Raw genomic sequence first — 24512 nt, 5'->3', positions numbered from 1 at the left:
GCAAGCTAAGATATGAGTGTTCATATGAATAAAAGATACATATAGAAGCCCTTGAGTTCATTCTGTTTTTCCCTGCCCCCAAGGAAAGACAGCAATAAACAGAGAAATTGATTAAAACATGGGTAGCATAGCTGCCAAGTTTTCCCTTTTCTCGCGAGGAAGCCTATTCAGCATAATGGAAAATCCCTTTAAAAAAGGGTAACTTGGCAGCTATGATGGGTAGGCAACTAAGGCCCGGGGCCGGATCGGCCCAATCGCCTTCTAAATCTGGCCCGCGGACGGTCCAGGAATCAGCGTGTTTTTACATGATTGGAATGTGTCCTTTTATTTAAAATGCATCTCTGGGTTATTTGTGGGGGATAGAAATTTGTTCATTTCCCCCCAAAAAATATAGTCCGCCCCCCCCACAAGGTCTGAGGGACATTTGTAACTAAAATGATGCCACATAGGTCTGGGCATGTGGTGTTCCTTCCTCTCTCCCTTAAGTAGCTTCACTTTTAGTCGCAATATAACCTTGGCCTCGGGCCCAGCCCTGCCCGTAACCGCCGGGTTTCTTCACGGGTTCTCCCAAATAGTTTAGCCGCGCGGGACAGGGACATGGTGGGCGGCGCCATGGGCGGAGGGCCGGGGAAGGCGAGGCCTCGTCGGCCGGGAGGGAGGCAACTCTACCTTGAGGAGGCACGGAGGAGGCCCAGGAACGGCGAGGCTGTTGTGGGCTGAACCCCGAGGTTTTCTCTCACGCCACGCTTCTTTCTCCCCGCCTCGCTAAGCGGCCTCCTTTCCCTGGTTCGCTTGGTCCTCCCCGCCCTCCCCGCTTTGCTTCCTGGCAGTTTCAACCGAAAAGCCACTCGTCTTGCTTCCCTTTCTTTCCCCGGTTTCCTTTCCTTCGTCTTTCTTGCGCAAAGGCAGTTTCTTACTCAGCTATTCACTCGACAGTCATTTGGCTTCGAGCACCACATTTTTACTTTTCATTCTCCCGTCCCCCGTCATCGGTATACGCTTCTTACCCACCCCGCCCTCCTTCCTCGCTTCCCAGAATTATTACTATTTTTAAAAAGCTGTTTTTCACACAATGTCCAAACTCAGTGGGGGTTTTTTCTTTCGGTTTTTTTGTATTGTTGTTTTCAATGGCTACAATCGAGGCGTTTATTCGAGTCCTTGAAAGATCCGCCGGGTAGAGAACGACGTCGAGTTTTGCTTCGCTTCGTCCTTCGCAACTTCGCATTCCTGGTAACTCCGAAGCGGCTTTAATGCTGCTGTCGGCTGCCGCTTGCAAGCGCTGGGTTCCTGGACCCTCAAACTAAGGACGTAAATTCTCTTTAAGGGCTTTTGGACAGGTAAGACTTTAAAGGGCTTTATTCTGGGCCACGGTGCATGTTGTTCGTCCTTAAATGCCTCTCAGCTCCATGTGCAATGCCTTTAAAGTACATTTGAAGCACATACTCCTCCTCTTAGAATTTTGGGCACTGTAATTTACCCCCGTTTTTATTTATTGCAGTAGTAGCTGAAGCATTTCTGACTCCTGAACAACAGCAACTAAAGGACACCTTCCACCACCACGATCCATTTTAATGTAGGCAAGTCCGAGAGAGAGAGAGAGAGACAGAGAGACAGACAGACAGACAGACAGACAGAGACGCTGGGAGAAGGAGAAAGAAAGCGAAAGGGGTGGATCTGTATTCAATTGTAGGGTATCAGAGTTTTAGGGGGCAAATCAGGAGGGGTATCAGAGTTTTTTTAGGGGTTAATTATGTATAGGCGGGATGGGTAGCAAGTCGATCTGCATCATAGCTGCCAAGTTTTCCGTTTTTTACAGGGATTTTCCCTTATGCTGAATAGGCTTCCTCGCGAGAAAAGCGAAAACTTGGCAGCTATGACCTGCATTTTTGGATAGTAGGGTGATGGTTGTTGTAAGTTTGATGTTTATTTTCAATTTTGTTGTTCTGAATGGGACAATGACAATAAAGACTATTGTATTGTATCATATCCTATCGAGTGTGTGTGGGGTGGGTGGGGAAGAGAGAGAGGTGCTTCTCAGCAACACCAGCTCTCCAGTCGCAGCCCTGATGTCTGTGAAAGGAATGGGGACAGGCTCCGGTGGGGAAACTGAGGCTGGGGAGGGGCTGGTTGGCTAAGCAGCAAGGAAGGGGAGGCGCGATTCTTAGGAGAAACAGGGTGCAGGCAAAGTTCCCCCACGTGCCTATGGCTCCCCATCAAATCTGGAGCCCCCATTCCTTAGTTTCATGGTCCCTCCGTCCCTCCCGAGCCCCGGACCAAACATGTATCTTGCCAACTCATGGATGCATCACAATAGCATGTTTCCATCACCGAGGATTCTGCAACCAGAGACGGCACTGATGTTTGGTGGGATGTTTTGTTACCAGATTCAGGGTATCCTTTATTATTAAAAGAGATCATTGCATAATTATCAGGAAGCCTAAGCTTTGGCACACACACTGCTGTTTTTCGCCTCGCCTTTTCTACCCTGGCTCCCATGTTACTTTGGCTGTACACCATATACTCAGCTTTGCTCAGCCCTGTCAGTAGATATTTTTTCTATTGGACGCAAGGATTTCACATTTTGAGGAAAGTGAGGAGAAGGAAGAGGGAGAATGCAGGAGAGGCAGCACGAGAGGCTGCAATTTTACACCTGATTACCTGCTTACTTGGGAGTAAGGGGACCCAGGTGGCGCTGTGGTTAAACCACTGAGCCTAGGGCTTGCTGATCAGAAGGTCGGCGGTTCGAATCCCTGTGACGGGGTGAGCTCCCGTTGCAGTTCGAAAGCACGTCAAAATGCAAGTAGATAAATAGGAACCGCTACAGCGGGAAGGTAAATGGCGTTTCCATGTGCTGCTCTGGTTTGCCAGAAGTGGCTTTGTCATGCTGGCCACATGACCTGGAAGCTGTACGCCGGCTCCCTCGGCCAATAATGCGAGATGAGCGCGCAACCCCAGAGTCGGTCACGACTGGACCTAATGGTCAGGGGTCCCTTTACCTTTACCTTTACTTGGGAGTAAAGGGAGTAAAGCCCCGTTGAGCACAGCGGGGCTTACTTCTGAGTAGACATGCTTGACATTGCACTGTCAGTTTATTAACATTACACTAGAAGAAGAAGATGTCAATTAATAGAGTACTTTCCATCCTTTTAAGTACAGCATCTTAAACAATGTAAGATCAATGGCGCATAGACAGGTTTGGGGAAACGTAAGACCAGCCTATAGGGCAAAATCCTAGGGGAAACATAACAAAATAAAGATTCTAAGTTAATCACGTTCACACAATTAATGTCATATCTAGCTTGACCCAATTTTTGTTTCTTTTTTTATCATTGATACACTACATTCTTTCTCAAAAGGTTTACTCAAGGTGGCTTCCATCCTTCAACAAATGCTAAACATCCCTACAGAAACGTGATATATGTATAGCTCAGGTAGAACACGATTTCCGGTCCCTTTAAAACAAAGCCTTCAACAGGTAGGATCTGTCTATAATAGTAGTGCCTAGACCCACTGTGGGAGAGAGAGTTATAGCTCCTACTTCTAGAATTATAGTATTGTAGAGTTGGAAGGGACACTGTTGAGGATCATCTAGTCCAACCCTCTGCAATGCAGGAATATGCAGCTGTCCCAACCTTTTTTACATTTCTTGTCAGCCCTCATTTGTCCTCCTCCTCCTATGTAAATTTACATATATCTCCCCCCCCCTTTCACACTCAGGTTGCCTCGGATGCTAGTCCTACTCAGAGTAGACTCACTGAAATGAATTAAAAATCCAAACATTAATTTCAAAGGGTCTGACCTAAGTAGGATTTAGCTGGATGTAGCCTGTTATTATGACCAAAGTATCTTACCCAAAAAAGATCTGCACAAACCAGTTTATCTGAGTGCATTATTCTCAGGGTGGGGAAACTCATTTATTTATAATTGCTTAATCATATGGGACTAAACTGCATTATGTTGTAAGGGCTTTTTATTAAATCTTAGAATTGTAAAGTTGGAAGGGACCCAAGGGTTATCTAGTCCAACCCACAGTGCCTATTTTAAACTATAATGTTATCTGCAAACTGGAACTGTGTCGCTTGTAGTCTGAGAGTCAGAAAGAAGTGTGTCGCACTATGTGGGTGGCATTCTTTCTCAAGAACTACAAGTTTCATAGTAGATCCTACTAACATTGTCTAACATAGGTAGGAGGGGCCAGTGGGATGTGGCAGCTAAATAGCAACAGGTGAGGGGACAACCATTATAACCGCTAAGATCCCAGGGACTGTGGGAACCAGTGCTGCTGATAATGAGATAGATCTATTTTCAGGAGTTCTAAATGAGTTAAATCTAATTTCAGGAGTTCTAAATGAGTTAGATCTATTTTCAGGAGTGTGTAGAAGAATAAGCACATATTCTTGGGGACAGGAGAGCATCTGATGAGCGCTTGTTAGTTTTTTTAAATAATTGCTATATATACATGCATTACTGTTGAAAAACTACCCATGAGCACTGTGGGCAGGGGGAGCCCAAAATGCAACATAACTCCAATGGTGGCAATACTGCTTTGTGGTTTGCAGGTTTTTCTAAATTGTTTGACCTAAAAAAATTGGTAGTCCATTTCAAAAGCTTTGTGCTATTGCAATAACATTGTCAAAAGCAAAGAGTCAAAAGTTCAGATCTGGAACCTATTTTCAGGCTTCAACTCTGAAATGTGTGAGGTAATAGTAAAATGATGATTTCTGGTTCCTTTGGAAATTTAGCTGAGGGAAGATATGTAAAACAATTTTATTTTCATTATAAACTATACTGACTTTGTTGGAGAAAAAAAAATCTTAATTTTGTTACAGTGTTTCCTGCCTATGCACAATGATTCTAAATAAAATCTTATATACTATGCTTGGGATCTTAACCATACATTGCAGCTTCTGTTTAGTGGGTAAGTTGAACTTTTTCTGTACTTATTGTTGGAGTGCAAACTAGCTTAGAAAAAATTTTCAATTAAGCATTTAGTTAGGATGGGCAGGCAGTAAGGAAATCTGCTGCTTTCTTGAATGAAGGCGGGTGATCCATATAATACAGTCAAACCTTGGTTGTCGAACATAATCTGTTCCAGAAGCCTGTTTGGCTTCCGAAATGTTCAACAACCAAGGTGCGGCTTTCGATTGGTTGCAGGAGCTTCCTGCACTCAGCGGAAGCCGCATCGGACATCCGGCGTCCGAAAAACGTTCGAAAACCGGAGCATTTACTTTTGGGTTTTCGGTGTTCGGGAACCAAAATGTTCCAAAACAGAGGCGTTCGGGAGCCGAGGTTTGATTGTATAAACATTTTAAAGCTTCTAAATTAACTGGACTAAATCCCAGTTAAGGTGGTGATGGTCAATTGTTAATAGCGGAGTGGGGGAGGAAAACCCACTTACCTTGTGTGCTGCAGTCCCATACCATATCTGCGATTCAAAAAGCAAACACACACTGATATTACAGTACTTGTTTATGCTGTGTCTAGTTTGGCCCTGAATGACAGAAAGAAAATTGGCAAATGTGTGAAGTCTAAATTGACTCCTAAGTCTTTGTATGATGGCGAAAAGTCCAATATGGCCTACTATGAAAAACTACATGGGGAATTAAAACATATGTATCCCAAGCATGAGGGATAGTATTGAACAGTTGAGTCTGTTAAAGGGATGAGGTAGAACTGTATATACATGAGTACGTACCTTCTTTGTTCATTTTTCTGTCACTGCTGTGTTGTTTTGTGTTTTGCTTTAGTATAACTGATCTAAGTGATTTTTCTTTAAAAATAGATGGAGATGCTGTGGCTCACATCTTTCCTTCATCCCCTTTAATTGAAAGTGGTTCTACCTTGAAAGTTTTTTGTAGACTGGGAAAAAAACTCTTTCCTTATAAAAATGCAAGTCATATCATCTGGACACTGAATGATGTTGTGATTGCAGAAGAAAACTACCAAATTATCAATGATTCTGTCTCTGGAGTAGTTATTCATAATTTCACTTATGGAAGAGCTCACGTTAAATGTTTTGTTGATTCTCCGGTTGAAAAGCAACACCTGGCTCACTCTGAAGTTAGATCAGGGTGTAAGTAAGCTTAAAAGTCTTGAACTGAAAATGGGTGATTTAAGCAGTTTAACAATACTTAAAAACCTTTGACAATATTTATGTAGAATGGGATCCTGGTGGGTGTAATATTTTAAAATATGTGAATTGTAAGATTTTACTGATGCCAAGTAGTTTAAAGTCTTTTTACCAAATGAAGTGGTCATTCAAATGCCTGAGAAATCTATTGTTTTTCCTTTCTTGGTTGCAGTTCCTCCAAGGGCTCCTGAAATTATTTTCTGTGTCTTTTATTACAAAAGTGGCTCAGCTCTTAATTGCACATGGACATATGAAAGGAACACTGAAACAGTCTATACTCTCACTAAACAGTAAGTGCTAAGTGGTTGGCTGCTGATGTTATGCAAAGGGGTGTAGCACGTGGGTTAGAATTGCATTTCCTCCCTTTAATCAAATGTTTAGTTCAACTGCTTTTGGATTATCCCAGTAATCTTAAATAGCTATTCATCACAAACAGGGCATCCAACGAGATGCAAACACAGTGGCAAACTCAGAGGCCAACTCTGTCTCTATATCTGCTTGGGCAGCGCTGCTCCATGGCCTCAACCACAACCTCCAGGGTTCGTTCAGCCGCTCATCTTTCAATGATACATGTGGTTGCCAAGATTTTGGGGTCCATGGGCACACCTGGAATTCTGAAATCCATCAGTCATGAAGTGGTTGCCTTGAGTGTGGTGTGGCATAGTACAAATGGCTGGCCTGGCATGGGGTGTGTAGCAGAACGCAAAATGTCCCAGAACTTTTTTAAAAAAAATCTTCAAAGCAGCTGTGTGTGGTTAACAATGCATACAAAGATCTTTTTTAAAAATTTAAAAATTCCCATGTAAGATCTTAATCAAGAATCTCGTATTGCATCTAGGTTGGCTGCAGCACATTTTCATCCTATTAATTTCTATGGGAGGGAGAAATGCATGCTTTAAATTTCTTCTGTTGAAATCTGTGACACTTGAATGTTCTCAACTTTTGGTTGTCATTATTAAAAGCATAATTCACCTTTTACTGTTCTTTTATAAACTGTGCTCAACCTATTTCAGTCCTGGATTTGAATCTAAATGTTAGCATCTTAACCACTTCTTCCACCAAAAAGAATTACTAATTTTCTTCTTCCCACCGCCTGCATTTTTCACAAACAGGATGTTAGAACCAAATGAGGAAGAAAACTGCTCAACGAAAGGAGTTTCAACATTAGTAGGCGATGAGATACCAAGCTGCTCAACCAAAAGTGCTTCATGTACATTATTCAATCAACCACTTTCTGCTCGGGAATATCGTGTCCAGGTGACGGCAAGAAATAGCTTGGGGGAAGCAACATCTCAGCCTGTTTGCATAATTTCTACAAAAATTAGTAAGTTTATAAACAATTTAAAATATGAGAAACTTATTTTTGTGCTCGGAGCAACCAGTTGTGGTTGCAATACATTTTTTGCTACTGCAGAGATAAAAAAATTCCAGTTGTGTTCAGTGAACATTTTCGTAGGATAACATTTAGGGCCAGAGGCGCCAGCTTCCAAGAGTGATTGGGGTGGGGTAACGTCATGCGCATGAACATCGTGCCTCCCTGCTTAAGCTGGGAAGAAGCTTCCTGGGCTTTGGGAAGGAGTTGCCAGGCCTCTGACAGGATACTGGAACCCTGCTGCCTTAGGGAAGATGGAAAAAGGGCTCTTGGACCCTAGAGAGGCAATATTTGTATTAGATGTACAAGCAGTGCCCCATTTGTGTGTGATCTATCTTTCTGTGACCTCACACACACATGGTGCCAGGAACCCAGAAGTGGGGAGCACTCTGGATAGTCCTTCTGGCTTGCAAGTAAACCCTCCCCAAAGCCAGAAGAGGACATCCTCTTTGCGCTCTGGGGAGAGTCTCCTTTCAAGCCACTAGGACTCTCCATTCATGTGCATTTTGCTGATGGACGCAGACGCCCAGAACGTAAACCCCACATAAATGAGGTGTTGCCTATATTAGCCACAGTTCAGTGTTTACAACATCCAAAACTGCTTAAAACCACAACAAATAGAGAACACTGTAACCTTAATAGCAAAGGTAAAAACACTTCCAACCCCCCTGCTTCATTTTATTTATTTCAATATATTACAGCTAATCAGTTGAACCTCTTCGGAAGCAATATGCGTTAAAATGTTCAATGAAAACAGTGCCTGCCTAAATAACACCAAAGGGTTGTATATCTTGAAGAGGGAAGTTCCATAATAACAGTTGCACCTTTAAGAAGGTCCTGTCCCTCCTACCTGCCAGCTCTTGCTATCACCATCTGAAAGCCAGTGTAGCGTAATGGTTCGTGTGTTGGACTAGGACCTGGGAGAGCAGGATTTGGACCCCCACTCAGCCATGAAGCTCACTGAGTGACCTGGGGCTAGTCACCATCTCTTAGTCTAACCTACCTCAAAGGGTTGTTGTGAGGATGAAATGGGGAGGAGGAGAACCATGTACATCACCTGAGATCCTTGGAAGATAAAGGTGGTTTATAAATTGAAATACAGCGGACCCTCGGGTTATGTACCTCTCTGGATACATAATCTTCGGGTTGTGAAAGCAGCAAACCCGGAAGTATTTTTCTGGGTTTCACTGCATGTGCAGAAGCAGCGCCTCTGGTTACGGATTTTTCGGGGTGTGCATGTACCCCCGGAATGAATTAAATCTGTATCCAGGGGGTCCACTGTAACAACAACAACAACAACAACAACAACAACAACAACAACAACAATCTGCCTCTACCTCCAACCTAGCTGGGTTTAATTCCAAGTATGGCAGTGGTGTAGCATCACATTGATCTGGTTCATCAGTCCCGCTCCACTGAACAGAAGTAATTTAATTATCTTTTTATAGCTATGCTTAGAAATGAAATATAAATTCTGCAATGGGGTTCAAATGTGCAGCCTACCCCACTCTCCATTCCAAGAGAATTTCTCTTGCTGCTGCCGGTAGGATTGAGTGTAAAAGCATTAGCATTGAAAGCATGAGAGCTTTTTTTCTCAATTCCAGTGAAGACTGATCCCCCTCAGATAACTGAAATAGAAACAGTTCCAGGGATGAAGCAAATGCTAAGAGTTCATTGGAAAAAACCTCGGTATATGCCTGTAAGTGCCGAGAACAATACAAGGTGCCAAATTCGACACAAATCCATAATGGGAAATGGCACGGTAGGTTGAATTGTAAGTGAGTAGCAATTTTTCCAGCTCATATGACTACAGGCATGTAGCCCATGTTGGCCTCAGGGCCTGCTCTAGGTAGACCCCCGGTGGCGCGGGGTGCCAGGGCACCTGGGTGCTCAGGGGGCGCTGAGGGGCGCCCCAGCAAGTGGGGGAGCTGCGCGGCGGCCTCCCTTTTCCCTCCGCCAGCCGCGCCGCTCAGGGGAGAGCAGGGAGGTAAGCGAGCGGAGCAGGGGCACTAGGACCCTGCTTCGCTCTGCAGGGTCATCCCTCACCCCGTCGCTGCGTTTCATTGGTAGAGGTGACGCCACATGGCAGCAGCTCTACCAATGAAACGCAGCGCCAGGGTTGGCGGGAAGGCTGTCAAACCTCCGAGGCCAGGAGCCGCGCGGCCTCTGAGGCACCTCGGCTGCTCCTGCAAAGAAGGCCGCTTCCTTGCTCCAGGCCCGGCGGTGGCGGGGTGGCCCTTCCTCCTCGGGTCCTGCCCCGTGCTCAAGCGGCGCAGCAGAGATGCGGCGGGGCTGGCGGTCGCGGGTGTCCCGAGTGGGAGGGCCTCTGGCTTTGGCGGTGGCCCTGCTGGTGGCAGCGGCGGGGTGCTGGGCTGGCAACGGGGCCTGCCGGACTTGGAGCTCGGCGAGGCCGGCGGAGTCGCGCTCCCCTTGCAGCAGCCTCCCGAGCTCGCCTGGCAGCTCCTCCGCAGTCCTGTGTACAACAGGCCTCCGCTGGGCAGGGAAGCGCAGCTGGGTGAGCTGGGCCGGCCCGTGCGCCTGGAGCTGAGCGTCGCTGAGGAGAGCATTCGGAGCCACCAGAGGTGAGTGACTCAGAGCCGGGAGCCGTGCAGGCCGAAGGGAAGGGGGGGCAAAAAGGGTTTTTTTGCACCAGGGCGCTGGGTACCCTTAAGACGGTCCTGGTTGGCCTCATCTTCTCAGTCTGCTCCTCCTAGCATTATTTTATGCACTTTCATCACGTCTTTTCTTTCTTGCCTTTTTCTCTAAACTATAAAGTGCCAAATGCTTTAGCTTTTCCTCAAATGAGAGTTTCCCCATCCGCTTAATCAATTTGGTTGCCCTTTTCTGAACCTTTTCCAACTGCACATTATCCATCCTCCATGTACTTGTCATTCAGTCATTCACACACACACACACACACACACACACACACACACACACACACACACACGTACGTGCTTGCTTTGTTTTGGTAAGCAGTTATTTTAGCAAAGAATGAATGCCAGTTTTTGGCAAGTAGAATTTCCATCTGAGCCACACCTGGAGTGGGGGGTGAGGAATGTGAGAATACGGATGCAAGTGATAACAAGGGAGACCATGCTATTTATATTTTGCCACCTATGATTTTTGCTGTGTTCTTTGAAGGAAAACTGTTATTCTGCCCAATTTCTAGAAAGATTACTTCATGGAGGAAGACAGAGCAACAATTGATCTCACTAATCTGTGGGATTGTACAAACTATACTGTTGACATTCGGTGCGCTCATAATGACTCGAAGTTTTGGAGTGAGTGGAGTGCAGAAAAAATGGGAACAACTGAAGAACAAGGTAAGCAAAAATGCTGATACGGTTTGATGCTGTTGTTAAGTTTTAAATTTACAGATCTTTTAAAAAATCAGTTTATATTAATTCAGTTTGAATTTTGTTTATTATTATTATTATTATTATTATTATTATTATTATTATGTTTATACAGTATATGTTAAATAGGATTGGCAGTGAAGGGGTATCTGTCAGGCAGGGCTATCTCACACTGCTATATTGGTTATATCATTCATTGTTGTTGTTGGTATTCTGTTGGGAGCTGCCCAGGGTGGGTGGGGGAACGCAGTCAGATAGGCGGGGAATAATTAATTAATTAATTAATAATAATAATAATAATAATAATAATACAGTATTACTATTGGATATCGTTGCTGTTTCCAGTCATTTACTCTTGAATATGGTTAGAGCTGTGCTTCCCAACATGGGGCACACGCCCCACGGGGGGGGGGAATGAATGGCCTTTTAGGTTTCCTCCACATGAATAGGAGTTCAGTTTTTGAATAATAAGCATTATATGTCACCGGGGGGGGGGGGCACCAGGATTTTAGAGATGCTTAGATGGGACATGGCCAAAAAAAAAAAAAAAAGGTTGGGAACCACTGGTCTAGAGGGAAAGTGTATGAGTTTAGTGTTGCCAGCTTGTCATGATGTTCCAGCACACAGTTGCTAGGGGAGTTGTTCATAGACAGCCTCCCCAGTTTTGGAGAACAAGAAAGAACTAGTTGTTATGTGTTCTATTCTTGTGCTATTCTTGAATATCCACTTGCTGCAGGATGAGAATATGATACTAACTAGCTTTTTAGCAGCATAGAAGTGGCTATCTTGGTGGGCTATAGGAGTTGTCTGTTAATGCCTTTCATTTCTATATTTTAAATTATGATGTATTAATTTTGATAGCTCCCTTGAAAGTAGACTTGTGGCGAGTACTTGAGTTGCATCAGCCCACTGGAAGAAGAACTGTGCACCTTTTGTGGAAGGTAACTTTGTTTTGACACTTTGAGATTCTGGGGTTTTTTTGGTTTAGTATTTGAATGGTGAATGTGCTGTCAGGTTCGACTGACATTATTTCTGATACAACTCAGTAGCCTATATACTATGTTAATTGGTATTTTTCATGTTTGAGATGAGTCACTACGTACTTTGTATCACTCTAACTCAGGGGTCCCCAAACTTACCCAGCTTTGGACCGGTGTCCGCCATGCCGATCGCGTGGTGGGCCAGAGGGAGGGGGAGCGCGCGCCCATACGTGTGTGCACACGCTATTTCAGGTGCACTTCCGGGTTGGAGGAGCACTGGAAGTAGCTTGTGTGCATGCGCTTGGGCCTCCTCTGACCTGGAAGTGTGCCGGAAATGACGCGTGCGCATGCGCACAAGCTGTTTCTGATGCTCCAGCCACCTGGAAGTGGGCAGCTGTGCCGCGCCGATAAGAGCGGGCAGCGGCGGGGGTCGCCAGGGGCCACATAAAAGAGCCTCGCGGGCCACATTCAGCCAGTGGGCCTTAGTTTGGGGAACCCTGCTCTAACTCATGCAAATACATACCATTACACTGGCAAACACCTCTGCCATTTTGATTACTCTGATTTCTGAATAGACTTTCCCAGTGAAGCTTTGTTTTTAGCAGTAAACATCTCTCTGAGAAAAACAACAACTGTTTTGCTGAATTCTGTGAAGGAATTATTTGTTTTCATGAATAAAGGTGGATTATCTAAGGTGGTGTCCATATTAGTTTACCAGGATACTATTCAGGAGAGACTGGCATGGGAAATGTATGTGTGTGTATAAACATTTTTAAACCAGGTGTTGGAAAAATATGGTCCATGCTTTGGTTCATGAGATTCTTCAGTGTAGCTTGCAATATCATACAGAGGTCTTAAGAATCCTGGCTGTTTTTTATGGTTGCATAAATGTTTGGGAGAAAAATTGCCAAAAGCAGAAGCAAGTGGCAGGATGGTGGTGAGGATTCAAAATCAGATGGTCTTATACACTCTGCAACTTCCTACAGTAGTAGTAGTATAACATGCACACATGTTATAGCAGTGTTGCAACTCTGCAGATTGAAGCCCCAGAAAGATTGTACAAAGCAGGAAATCTGTGTGAGGCCATTGCGCTGCTCCAAGTGTCCCTAGCTTTGAAGTTGGGAAAGGTGGCTACCGGAGGACAAGCCTGCGATTGTACGGCTTGGATTGTGGTGACCTGAGCATCCTCCCAAGGGCAGTTCATCTGGCACCTACATAGCTCTCCTTTAGGCTCTGGGAAAAGATTTTACTATCTTGTGCCTTCCCTCCTGTTGATGCCTTCTGTAAAGTTTCTATTTTTTTCTGTGAAACACCTTTAACAATTAATTGGAAAGGTATAGATGTATTAAATGAAATAATTTGCACAATTACGGTGACTGGAGACAAAAATCCACAATAGCAAACATTGCCACTGATGTGTGTTAAAGTCCTACATGGAAGGTTTCTACAAGCCAGGCAATTGCCACTAGGTTGTAAACTTGCCTTACATTAAAAGATAAACAGGAAAACAAGGAAAAACAAAAAACTGGAGTGTTAGTATGGCTCACAAAGTAGCACAGAATTGGTGGAAAGTATTTTTTTTTAGGCAGAGCAGTAGGGATTGTGGCATATATAGGCATACCATTTATTTATTCCATTGATACTGAAAGCAACCTGCTAGTGCAATGTTGCAAAATTCATGTTAATCTTATGAAGTAGATATGGAATGATTGGATTGGAGATTGTTAAACTGAGAAACAGCAGCTTGCCCTTGCTTCCTGAGAGTAATGGAAATAAGAACAGTAAATAAATTTGTAATTATTTGCTGACCTATGGCTGGTATTAAGTGAATCAAGACTGCAAGCTACAGCACAAAAGCACTTGCTGTAATCTTCCTGTAAGCAAAAGATGGAAATAAATTTCAAGACCAGATTCTAACAGTGCAATCGTTTACAGGTAAACTCAAGTGTGTATGGATTGCAAACTTATTGGATAACCAACTTTGTTTTTTAACAGAAACATGAAGAATTCCCATCTTCTGGAAGAATAGATAGCTACAGAATAAAGTATTTTACAAAAAGCAAGCCTCCTTTTGAAAAAACTGTCAACGCTAAAAATAATTCCAGTTATTTCGGACTGACAGGGGAAGCCTATGCGATCAGTGTTGTTGCTCATAATATAGCTGGAGATTCTCCTGAGGCTGTTTTGAAAATTCCATCAATACATGAAGAAAGCATGAGTGAGTTTTATGTGATCAAAATGTGTGATTTTTAAAATGTAGTAATAGGTCACTGTGGTTTGGGTATTGATATGTGTCATTGTGTTTATAAATGTGTATTCCCTTTCAGATACTTTAAAAAATACAATTACATGGTGGCAGCATTTGCAGGTAGAATTAAGAAATGGGACTTCTAATTTAGCGGATCCCAAAACCTCACTTTGTACTTGAATCCCTGTCTGCAAGGATATTGCTATGCAGTCTCACTGCTTATTCATTGTGTATTTATTTTTGCAGCCTATATTGATAAGATGTAGAATGTATTGAGTATTGCTTCTCAGAGTACCTTGTTTTTCTGTAGGGGATCATGTTAAAAGGTTTTCTTAGGAAGGATTGTTATTGTTACATACCCTTTTGCTTCCTTCTGTCTTCTGTTCTCAGTTCTAACTCAAATATTTTATTAATCACAATAATATTCAATTGAATTGCTGAAGTCTGCTTAAGTCAACATTCCTGCTAATGTCAGCAATCATTCTCTTAGATCTCCAAAGGATTCTTAGCTTGAATACTTCTGCTTTAAAGGAACACTTGTTTTTGGAATGGGAAACTTCAGAGTTAGAAATAAATGAATACATTATAGAATGGTATAATGAATTGGAGACAGATCCATACAACAGATCTTGGGAATACATAACAAATGTAACAAACTGGACATTTCCAAAAGGTAAGGGTTCTGGAGACTGTCTTTTAAACCCAATGTATTTATTTCTGTATCTTCACTCCTAATTTTTTCTATCTAATGATGTAAATTATGTTGGGACAGTTTCCAGTTGGGTATTTATTTATGTACTTTTGTGTTTGGTTGCACGTCACTGTTAGCAAATATCTCTGAGTGGTAAGCACATGGGTGCAATGCTGTTCTTCACTGCTAAAGTCCTCCAGAATAGTCCATGCTGAAACTGCTTGAGCTATTTCAGATTGGTCTTGAAAATTTGGACTGTTCTGATAGGGACAGACAGAAGGGAGTGGATTTCTGTCACAAGACAGGGGAACATGAAGGTCTTTATACTCCTGTGCAACCTTATTTGCTTGGCCGCAAGCAATACATAATATCTATTGGAGGAAAAACTCCACAAGTTGGAAACACATTTATTTACTTCTGGTGCTTATAGCCCATCTAGTGATGGTGTTTTGATTTAATGTAAACTCAAAACAGTCTAGTTCCATTTCTGTATTGGCACAAAAAGTCTGGTTATCAGCTGTTCGAGTTGTTTTTCAGAAAGAAAAAGTCTAAAATGCTGCATTTATATTGGTTTTATCCTACATAAAAATTGGACCTTGCATGTTTCTTAGTCTATACTGCTTTTCAATATAGCAAGGAAAATATGTCATAAAGGAAAGGTCCTAAGTTTGTAAAGTCCTGATTCTGGCATGTGGCTTTTCTGTTGCTGCTGTGTGAGTGAAATGTGTTGTGTTGTGTTGTGATATGATATGATGTGATATGATATGATGTGATGTTATGTTTATGTTATGTTATGTGTAATTAAAAGTTTTGTTGCACATCTTGAAAGAGCAGTGATATTCTGTGCATCTTGTTTCTCCTCCCCCCCAGGAACCTTCAATCCTTATATATGTTACAACATTTCAGTGTATCCCTTACATAAAGGTGAAGTAAAAGTGCCGAGTTCCACCAGAACCTATTTTCAAGAAGGAAGTACGTATAAATGACTGCCTCTGTGGCAAATATCAGTCTCCCTTAATCCTATCTGAATAAGTCAGCTTTGAATCTGGTAGTTTCTCTGCTTTGGGTTCTCCCTTCCTACGACTACCTCTAATAGGATTGTTCTGTTAAATATGTAAAATTGCATTAGTTGTTTTTCTACATTGCTATGCATTTAGCAACACTGAACATTATTCACAACATCATTTCTTTTATTAAAGTTTTGTTGCCTGTATTTTTCTACTTCATTTAGGCCCAATCCGAGGTCCTACTGCTGTGGTGAAATATTTTGATAAAAATGAAGCTGCCATAACGTGGGAGGAAATTAAAAAAGCAGACAGACATGGTGATATTATTAACTACACTATATTTTACAAAGCTGATGGTGGAAAAGAATTGGGTACGTATACACATAAGAGGTAGAAAGTTAGAAGGCTGTCATACTACCACTTCTTAACAGTGTTCAACTGTAGTGCTGTTCTTCTTTAGTCTCAGGTGGCCTCCATATGTTGGCATGGATTGCTGGTAAGGAAAGGAACAACTGAAAAATTTGGAAGCTTTCTGTTCCAATGCATTTGCCTTGGTACAACTGCCAGGAAAAAGGGCACATGCGATTTGGTGTGGAGGCAGAATGCTACCTGCTGACTCTAACCCTGCATGATATGTTTGGAAGGTCCAGGGATGGGTAAATGTTGTTTTGTCAGTGCTTAGAACAGGAACCAACCACTTAAATCTTTTCCTGTCTTTTAAATGGCTCTTTGTTTGCTTTGGTTTGTCTCTTCTCAAACCTGGTGTCAAACTTGGTTTTGTCAACAGGTTTGTTATTACATGTGGGGAATTCATTTCCCCCCCCCTGGCTTACTGTGACATAGTTTGAAAACCTTTGCTGAAGAAAGTTTGGCTACACCCACTACTGCGTGTGCTATATGACTAAAAATGCTCAGGCTTGGGGCTGCCAGCCCTCCATCCCCATATTTCCAGTGGGGGAAGAAAAAGAGTGTTTGTGATTAGTTCTCAACTCCTGAAACACAAACCTCAAGAGGCCTGAATTGCACCACGAAGCTGTTTCTTTCTATCTGGATCACTCCTCTTAGGGGCATGAATGCACTGCAGTATTTTGTTGCAGATTCCATTCTCTCTCTATAATAAAATATCATTTTACATTTTGTCACATGCGTCATTGCTGTCTATTTTGCTGAGCAGCAGCATCTCATAACGCTTGGTAGTAAAAAAAAAGTTTCCTTTTGTATGGCACTTGAAGATCCTTCAGGCTTGAAGGAATTTCATATATACTAGACCAGATGAACATTTAACCCTAAATTTGTGTCTTATTAGGAGAAACAGTGAGTGCTGATGTGCTAGAATACCACCTTAAATCCTTGCAAGCTAACACCAAGTACACAGCTCATGTTATGGCAAGCACCATGGCTGGAGGAACCAATGGAACAGAGATAGATTTCATCACCCATAAACTTAGTAAGTTACTCAGTGCAAATAGTTTTCTATTCATTGGTTGCTTTTTAATGCGTGTTGAACTGGGCCAACAGAAAGAGTAGCCTACTTCTCCAACACTATTACACACAAAGTGAAATCCAGGAAACCTTAATTCTGTTGATTGAAAGAATGTACAGTTGACATAAACTCATAGAAAGGGTACACTTCCAACTTGTGATTGTGGGTAATCTCACTTTTCCCCCATTATACATGTAAGAATGTTCTTACCGGCCGCTACACGTACCCTGCTGAGTTGCTCCCAGCTTAGTAGTACTAAATCAGGTCACAACTGTATGGACAGGGCACTGTGCCGAATGTTCTCTGGGGAGGATATGCAGTATCATGACAGGAAGCTGCTACACACAAACAGCCTCCCCCCCACCCCCGCTGTGTGACACCCATGTACAGTAGTTGCATTCTACAGCAGCCATCTATGTGGTTCAGTATATATGTCAAAAGTGCAACAAGAAGATGCATCACAAGACCTTTGATGGAATTTCTTTCTTTCTTTTTTCTTACTGGGGACCTCTACAAGACTGTATCCCCACCTCCCCCTTTAAAGTGCTAAAATACAGTACAGTTCAGTAAATGGGAATAAGTACCACTGAATCCCTTGGTACTTACTTTTGAGATAACCTAGAATTCTTGGGTGTTTATATTTTTATGTCATTTTACTCTTCCTCTTTCCCCTCCTAGGTGAGACAGATATTCTTCTGTTTGTCATTGTTGGATTTTTCATGCTATGCTTAACAAGTGTTGGGTTATTGTGGGCTCTGAAAAGACGCACGTGAGTAAATGTTTGCATAAGTCATTTTATATGGGTGAAAATGAGCTATTGTAGTAAATGGAAGCATAGTTTTTTTTAAAAAAAGTTTCTTGCTTGTTAAATACATGTCTGAAATACAAACCACTACAAAGGAAAGGCAGAGCCACTCCCTGAGCTGAGAAATCTTATTACTGAATTATGGCAAGTTACATAAATTAAAAACTTATTATGATGGATGGAGGAAAAGGGGCTTGATTTTAACTTAGTTTAAATGGTTTTTCTTGTTAATAGGTGTCAATAAATACCTGTATTAGATGGATAAATTTTGTTTTGGCAGGTTGAAAAAGATTTGTTGGCCTGAAATCCCACATCCGGTGCTACCAAGTTTCCCCAGTGGATTTCAGGTAATGAATAATTTTTGCTGATCCGGTGTGATAATTTGTTTGAAAATAGAAGAAAAATAATATCTAATAGATGTGTGTGGTGGCCAGGGCTGTCCCTGATCATTACACTGCCCTGCAGCCTGACTTCCCTTGTGGGCATGCATGAGATTTCGCTTTGCTCTGTCCTCCCTTTCATGCTTGTGTTGCTCCTGCCCTTCCCCTTGACTGCCCTCTCCATTAGGCAATAGCAGCTCCCAGTAGCAGCTGTTGCTGTTTGATGACTTGCAAAGGCAAGCGACAGACACTTGCCCCTTTTTGCTTGAAGAGGGGAAAGTAGAGCTGTGGCCAGTGGTAGAGGGAAGAGAGGGGGCTACTTCTTCCAGGAGTCTCCTCTTTGTTCCTCTCTCTGCAATATTGAGGATAATGCTTAACGTACAGGGCGGTTGCAAGGATTACTGGGATAGTGTATGTGAAGTGCTTTAAACATTCATAAACGTATGATTATCATTTCTCTTTTTCTGACTGGTCTATGGCTAGGGTGGCTAACCTGTGAGCCTGATTCAGCCGGCAAAGCCACAGGTAGTCTTTCAATCTGATCTGGAGTTACTGCCTGTTCATTAGAGATCACTCTCTACAGAAGAGTGTTATTTAATCCCAGGCTTTTAGAGAGACCATTCTGTGCAAAGTAATAGGCAGAATTTCCAGCAACCCCCACCCCACAAATTGACCATGCTTACTTGCTGGACTGTGGCCCTCATAAAGGGATGGGCAAATCAGTCATTTTTCCAATCTTAGATTCAGTTCTCTACATTTCTTTAGAGCACTTTGCAATAAAAACAAAAAACCTCATGAAAATTAGTGAACATTTCATTGTGAATTTCCCCTAATAAACTCATTGTTGTAAGCAGTTCTGAATAATACACACGTTTTTGTAAGCAATTTCCCCCAATATAATGCATTTTTGCATATTATATTCAACAATGTGTGCATTTTTATGCACACTTTACCCTAGTATATGCATTTCTTTTGTACACATTACTTGACTAGAAAACTGCATTGCAAAATTTGGACAAGTGTAAATTTCTAAGGACATCTGTGTGCCGGTTTGAGAAATGTGAACTGGGTAGCTTCTCAGTGAAATGTAAACAAAATTGAATTTTTCTTCCAGCCTTTCCCTGAGAGAGGTGATTCTAGGGCCAAAAAAGGTTAGTCATGCTGGACTAGGGCATATTATAGTGGGTTTTGGAACTCAAGTGGACGGAAAGTGTTGAGAGGTCACCTGGCAGCATCTGCTCCTTAGAATAAAGGAGGACAGAACAGACTTGTTAATGAGACTTTTCCTTTTTTGTTTCCATGGTATTGATTATTAGCAAGCAGGCTGCACTCATATTACTTTGAGGATCATTCAAGGAACATGAGATTATGAGATTATGGACAGTTGCTCATCTGCATGCTTACTTGTAGTTTGTTAGCAAGATTCCAAAAGGGAAAGACACATTGGAGGAAATTACACTTTCAAATTTTCTGCAAATTTTGGAGACAAACATTTTTTTCCTGTTGGTAAAGACCCAAGAGGAACTTAATTACTTAACTTTACATCCTTTCTTTCTCTTTTTCCCCTCCCAGGAGAAGACAATGTTGAGAAATTCACCCTCTGAGAATGAGACACTCAGTGTTTTGAGGGTAGATCCTTGTGGAAAGGATCATGATGAATCACACTTGCTGACCCTTGAAACCTGGTTGAACCAGACTGATGTTACCTCAAACTTCTTGATGGCCAACCATGAGATTTTGTGCAGTGAGGAACATGAAGCTATAGCACCTCTTGCACAATCAACCTCTCTGGGGCATGATTTCAGGAATTCACCATCAATTCCAGCTCCAAAAGTGGATTCTAGAGATTATGGAGATGGTGAAGTTCAAGATCAGCCAGAGTTGAAGGAGAAAACTGAGTTCAACCTATATTTGAAAAACTCTGTCCATACAAGAGAGTTCTTAGGCCAAAATACAGAAGGAACAAAAGCCCAGCCAGTTTTTGTGACAGGACAGTGTTATGTGGCACTGAATGCAGTTAAACGGTTCTCAAAGCGTTAATATATTGTCCCTGTTCAGAGTAATTTAATGGAGCATGAGACTCTTAATCTCAGGGTCAAGGGTTTGAGTCCCACATTGGGCATTGCAGGGGGTTGGACTAGATAACCCTCATTGTCTTTTCCAGTTCTACAGTTCTGTGATTCAATGAAAGAAACATGCTGCTACTGCCTGAGTCAAGGAGAGTGTTGCAGACTTGGTTTAGCTGTGACCATTATTCAGGACATGAAGTTCTCTGTCCTATTTTCAATTGGCATCAGGCATTTGATGGCTCACCATGGTCCACTGTTCATTAGCAAAAACAAAGTAGTGTAATTCATATGGAGGCACTATATTTCTCCCCAACACCCTCTACCCAAATATAGAATGATCAGAGATGGAGGGGGTGGCGATCTCTCTGCATCCCAAACCTCTGTGGCCATCAGAATGTGGGGGGGAAGTCAGCTGGGGAGCTTTGACACCAGAGGATTGAAAACATATTTTTAAAAAAGGCTCACAATCATCAAATGCCAGAGCACCTTTTTAAAACCCTCTAATTATTTTAGTCCTAATATTTCATGCCTACCTGGTAAGCATGTGAGCATAGCTGCATAGGCAGGAAGACAGAATCAAAGCATGTAGTTGAAAAGTTAAATGGAATTTCCTTCAAAGGAAACAATAATAAACATGGGGCTATATCCCACAAGTTCATACTCAGCATAGATCTACTGAGGTCAAAAGACTTACGTTTCAGTGGGTCTCCTCTGGGTATGACTTTAAAATACCATGGGTTTTGTATACAACCAAGTAAAAAATAACATAACTAAAAAGAAAAGTAAAAGCATTAAGGACAAAGTTCCTTAGGCAAAAATCCTATTCAAATGACTGATATGGTACCTTATTTGGATAGATACCAAAGCGTACATAGTACAAATATTCCATTGTTTCAATCCACCTTACTGTGGAGTCATATTTGCATATAGGTAAATGAAAAAAACCAATGCATTCCACTCCCATTTCACATTGGCTGTTTGAGTCTCATGTATCTTCTCATATGGGAAGACTTGTCAGGTTTGGCAAAAAATGTTTTATAGCCAAACAATTTGAAAACTAGCCAAGTTGTGGTTTCAGCCTTTCCTGTAGGTAGAGGAATCATGACAGCAATCCACCTTCATTCAGCTTACTTGTCCATTTGCAGCTACCGGTATTTGGCATTATCTGTTGCTAAACCACCAGTTCAATATATTTAAGGCATATTGCTGAATGTGAAAGCATATTAGTTTTTCCAGAAAGAAAAAGGACAACAGAGAGAAGAAGCTTCCAAAGTAAAAATGAGAAGTATGATAGCTATTTCTCCATCCATTATGCTGCTCTATTTCTAGTCGCCCCAGCCAAACCCTCTGTGGAAATACAGGGCCCATGCATACCAGTTATAGCAGGCATCCCAAAGTTCGGCCCTCCAGATGTTTTGGACTACAGTTCCCAGGCCCGGCTCTAGGGGTAGTCTTGGTGGCGCGGGGCGCCAGGGCACCGGGCCGGCAGGAGGGTGCTGCGCGTCGAAGCCGCGCAGAAGCCGTGCTGCGCCCACCAGGGTGGGGGCGCCAGAGCGATCTCCGCGCCAGGGCACCCAACCAGCTTGAGACGGCCCTGACAGTTCCCATCTTCCCTGACTACTGGTCCTGTTAGCTAGGGATCATGGGAGATGTAGGCCAAAACATCTGGAGGGCCGCAGTTTGGGGATGCCTGAGTTATAGTATGTAGTAGACCAGGATTTAGGAACTTGTAGCCTTCTGTATGTTGCTAGAATCTAACTCTCTTCAGCCCCCAACGGCGTGGCCAGAGGTCACCAGCATCTTCAGCACCATAGGTTCTCTCACTTCTGTTGAAGACAATATGAGCGCCGGGCCAAGTTCTGTATCATTTTTTGTATTTTGCAGACTGCCTAGCATACTGTTGGTGGTAGGTGTTCCTAATACAGCAGCAAGGTGCAAGTAGATGTTGTGTGGGTGAAAGGAGACAGCATCACAAATAAACTCCATAGATTATAATCCCCCACAATTGCTCTTAGTTGTCCAAACAGATGCTGAAATGAGAGGCAAAGGATGAGACTTGGAATCTGTTCCATCACATTCCCAAAATAGGTAATCACACAACTACCAAAGCTGACCACACCAGCCACTTTTAGAGGTTAAGCACAAGGCATGCAATCAACTGCGGTGATGGCTGGGTCCTAGGGAAACAAAAAAGCCTTTTTTACCCATCTATGCCCTAGCCAGATGATCTACATGCCCTTTCTAGATGGCAGCCCTTTGTCGGTATTCCTATATGGTAGAAGTGCTTCTTTTGCCACAAATGTGCCTATTCAGATATTGTATCTAGACAGGTTGTTGTGTGGGACCTGCCCCAACTGCTCAACGCAGGAAGGTCTGAATGGGGATTGTAAGCCTGTTAAACTGCAGTCTGAACTCCTGATCAGGGGAAGGGCTTTCATTGCATTCAGCCTAATGCAAGCCCCTTTTAAATTGTGTGAAAGTCAGATGTGGAACTGGCATGGTCAGTCTCTCTGCTCAATTAATGAATGCCTGACTAGTGCTTCAATGGCTTAAGACCCCAGTTTCCATATGTCAATGGAAACATTAGTGATGTACACTACAGATTTATTGTGAGGACAAACATTGTATATATAAAAATGCTGCATAAATTGCTTATATACAAAACATTGATACAAGATACATGAACAAGATCAAATTTGTAAATATTGTTGTGAGACTTCTCATTTAATGTACCATCCTACTCTGAGCTGCTGGGAAAAAAATGCCATTAAAGCATTAAATAGTCTGCTAAATTCTCGATGGCTTTGTTATGAAGTTGCAAGTGACGGGAGAGCATATGTTTCAGCCCTGAGTAACAAGTGAGACTGGAGTGGAGTGAACAGGAGTGGAGTTTAATCTTTCAAGGACATCGCGACTAGTTCAGGCAACCACTGGTAATAGAAAAATGCCAGTTTTTCATATTAACCTCACTTTTGCCTGATAACTCCCATAGGGTTTGCCTATCCCCAACTCTTGTTATTGTTAGTGTCTGGGCAGTTGCTGACTTTGCAGCTCTATTCTGAAGCAAGATAATACTGTATAACATTAGGACATAGACTAGTCATTGCTAGATTTTTTTTAAAGCAACATTAGAGGTTCTACTCATACCATGCATTTAAGACATTCTTACGCCACCTGAAGTGTCATGGGTTCCCCCAAAGAAACATGGGAGCTGTCATTTGCCCTTCAGACTTCTTAGTTCCCAAGAATCTTTGAGAAGCCATGACTATTCAGTGTATGGTGTGGATGTGACAAATTTCTACGGATGTTCCTTTTTGTTACCAAATAAACAAATGGTTCTAGGCCATCATTTTTGTACTTCTGTGACATGGGCATAATGGTGTATTGCACTAAAAATACGCAAGTCCTATGTGACATCTTCAAGATTTAATGTTGTGTGCAATGCCTGTGCTTTAGATTCTAACTCAGCTGTAGCACAGACCACCTCGGTGAAGCCCACTGCATCCTTGTTCTCTCCAGTGTATCAATGCTTTGAATGTCAGCCTGCTTTAATGCATCAAACAGGTGAGACTTTTCCAAAATATTTATCTTCCAGCACAGCAGTATATATGGACCTACAGTTTTGTAGCCACTGCACTAATGAAAATAATGTAACAAACACAAAGCAAAACGCTGCTGGGAAATACCGAGAAACAAAAAGACAACTTTAATTATGACTTCATGGTCTTATGCAGCTAGAAATACATGTACAACATATGGTACTCCAAAGACACTGAAGGCTACACAAATAAATATGCTAACAATAGTTTGCACAACACTGCAAGGATGACAAACATGCACCTATATAGAGATGAGAATGGGTATCAGATGTTCTTATACAAGGGATGGCCAAGGGCTTGTTTATGCTAGCAGCTGACTACATGTCAGTGCTTAGTTGGGAGCTGAATTGACTGTCAGTTGACCTGAAACAACTGTCTAAGAAATTCTG

At 42.4% G+C, this 24512-nt stretch overlaps 1 protein-coding gene across 8 annotated transcripts; it reads left to right on the top strand.

Moving 5' to 3' along the window:
• The first annotated feature begins 532 nt into the window (after positions 1 to 532).
• Positions 533 to 24456, top strand: IL31RA (interleukin 31 receptor A). 8 transcript variants are annotated; one of them, XM_035100788.2, is made up of 17 exons: positions 533 to 1337; positions 1499 to 1573; positions 3357 to 4918; positions 5783 to 6073; positions 6303 to 6420; positions 7243 to 7454; positions 9107 to 9264; positions 10675 to 10828; positions 11723 to 11802; positions 13837 to 14059; positions 14580 to 14762; positions 15651 to 15752; positions 16012 to 16158; positions 17094 to 17234; positions 17949 to 18039; positions 18356 to 18422; positions 20028 to 24456. In XM_035100788.2, the coding sequence occupies exons 3-17, from the start codon at positions 4849 to 4851 to the stop codon at positions 20493 to 20495; spliced, it is 2505 nt and encodes an 834-aa protein (XP_034956679.2). In that variant the 5' UTR covers positions 533 to 1337; positions 1499 to 1573; positions 3357 to 4848; the 3' UTR covers positions 20496 to 24456. The 8 variants fall into 8 exon arrangements, with proteins under 8 accessions (XP_034956679.2, XP_034956681.2, XP_060136279.1 ...); XM_035100790.2 differs by lacking the exon at positions 1499 to 1573 and having other exon boundaries at positions 4830 to 4918; XM_060280296.1 differs by lacking the exon at positions 1499 to 1573.
• The last annotated feature ends 56 nt before the right edge of the window (positions 24457 to 24512 follow it).

This window comes from Zootoca vivipara, chromosome 11, assembly GCF_963506605.1.
Source record: "Zootoca vivipara chromosome 11, rZooViv1.1, whole genome shotgun sequence".
In the NCBI taxonomy this organism is placed as follows: Eukaryota; Metazoa; Chordata; class Lepidosauria; order Squamata; family Lacertidae; genus Zootoca; species Zootoca vivipara.
This window is presented reverse-complemented; position numbering and strand designations above follow the sequence as displayed.

Coding starts and splice junctions, on each gene's coding strand:
- IL31RA (XM_035100790.2), top strand. CDS start 4,849: ATGATTCTAAATAAAATCTTATATACTATGCTTGGGATCTTAACCATA. Junction 6,421..7,242: donor GTCTATACTCTCACTAAACA/GTAAGTGCTAAG, acceptor TTTCACAAACAG/GATGTTAGAACCAAATGAGG. Junction 17,235..17,948: donor TTTCATCACCCATAAACTTA/GTAAGTTACTCA, acceptor TTCCCCTCCTAG/GTGAGACAGATATTCTTCTG.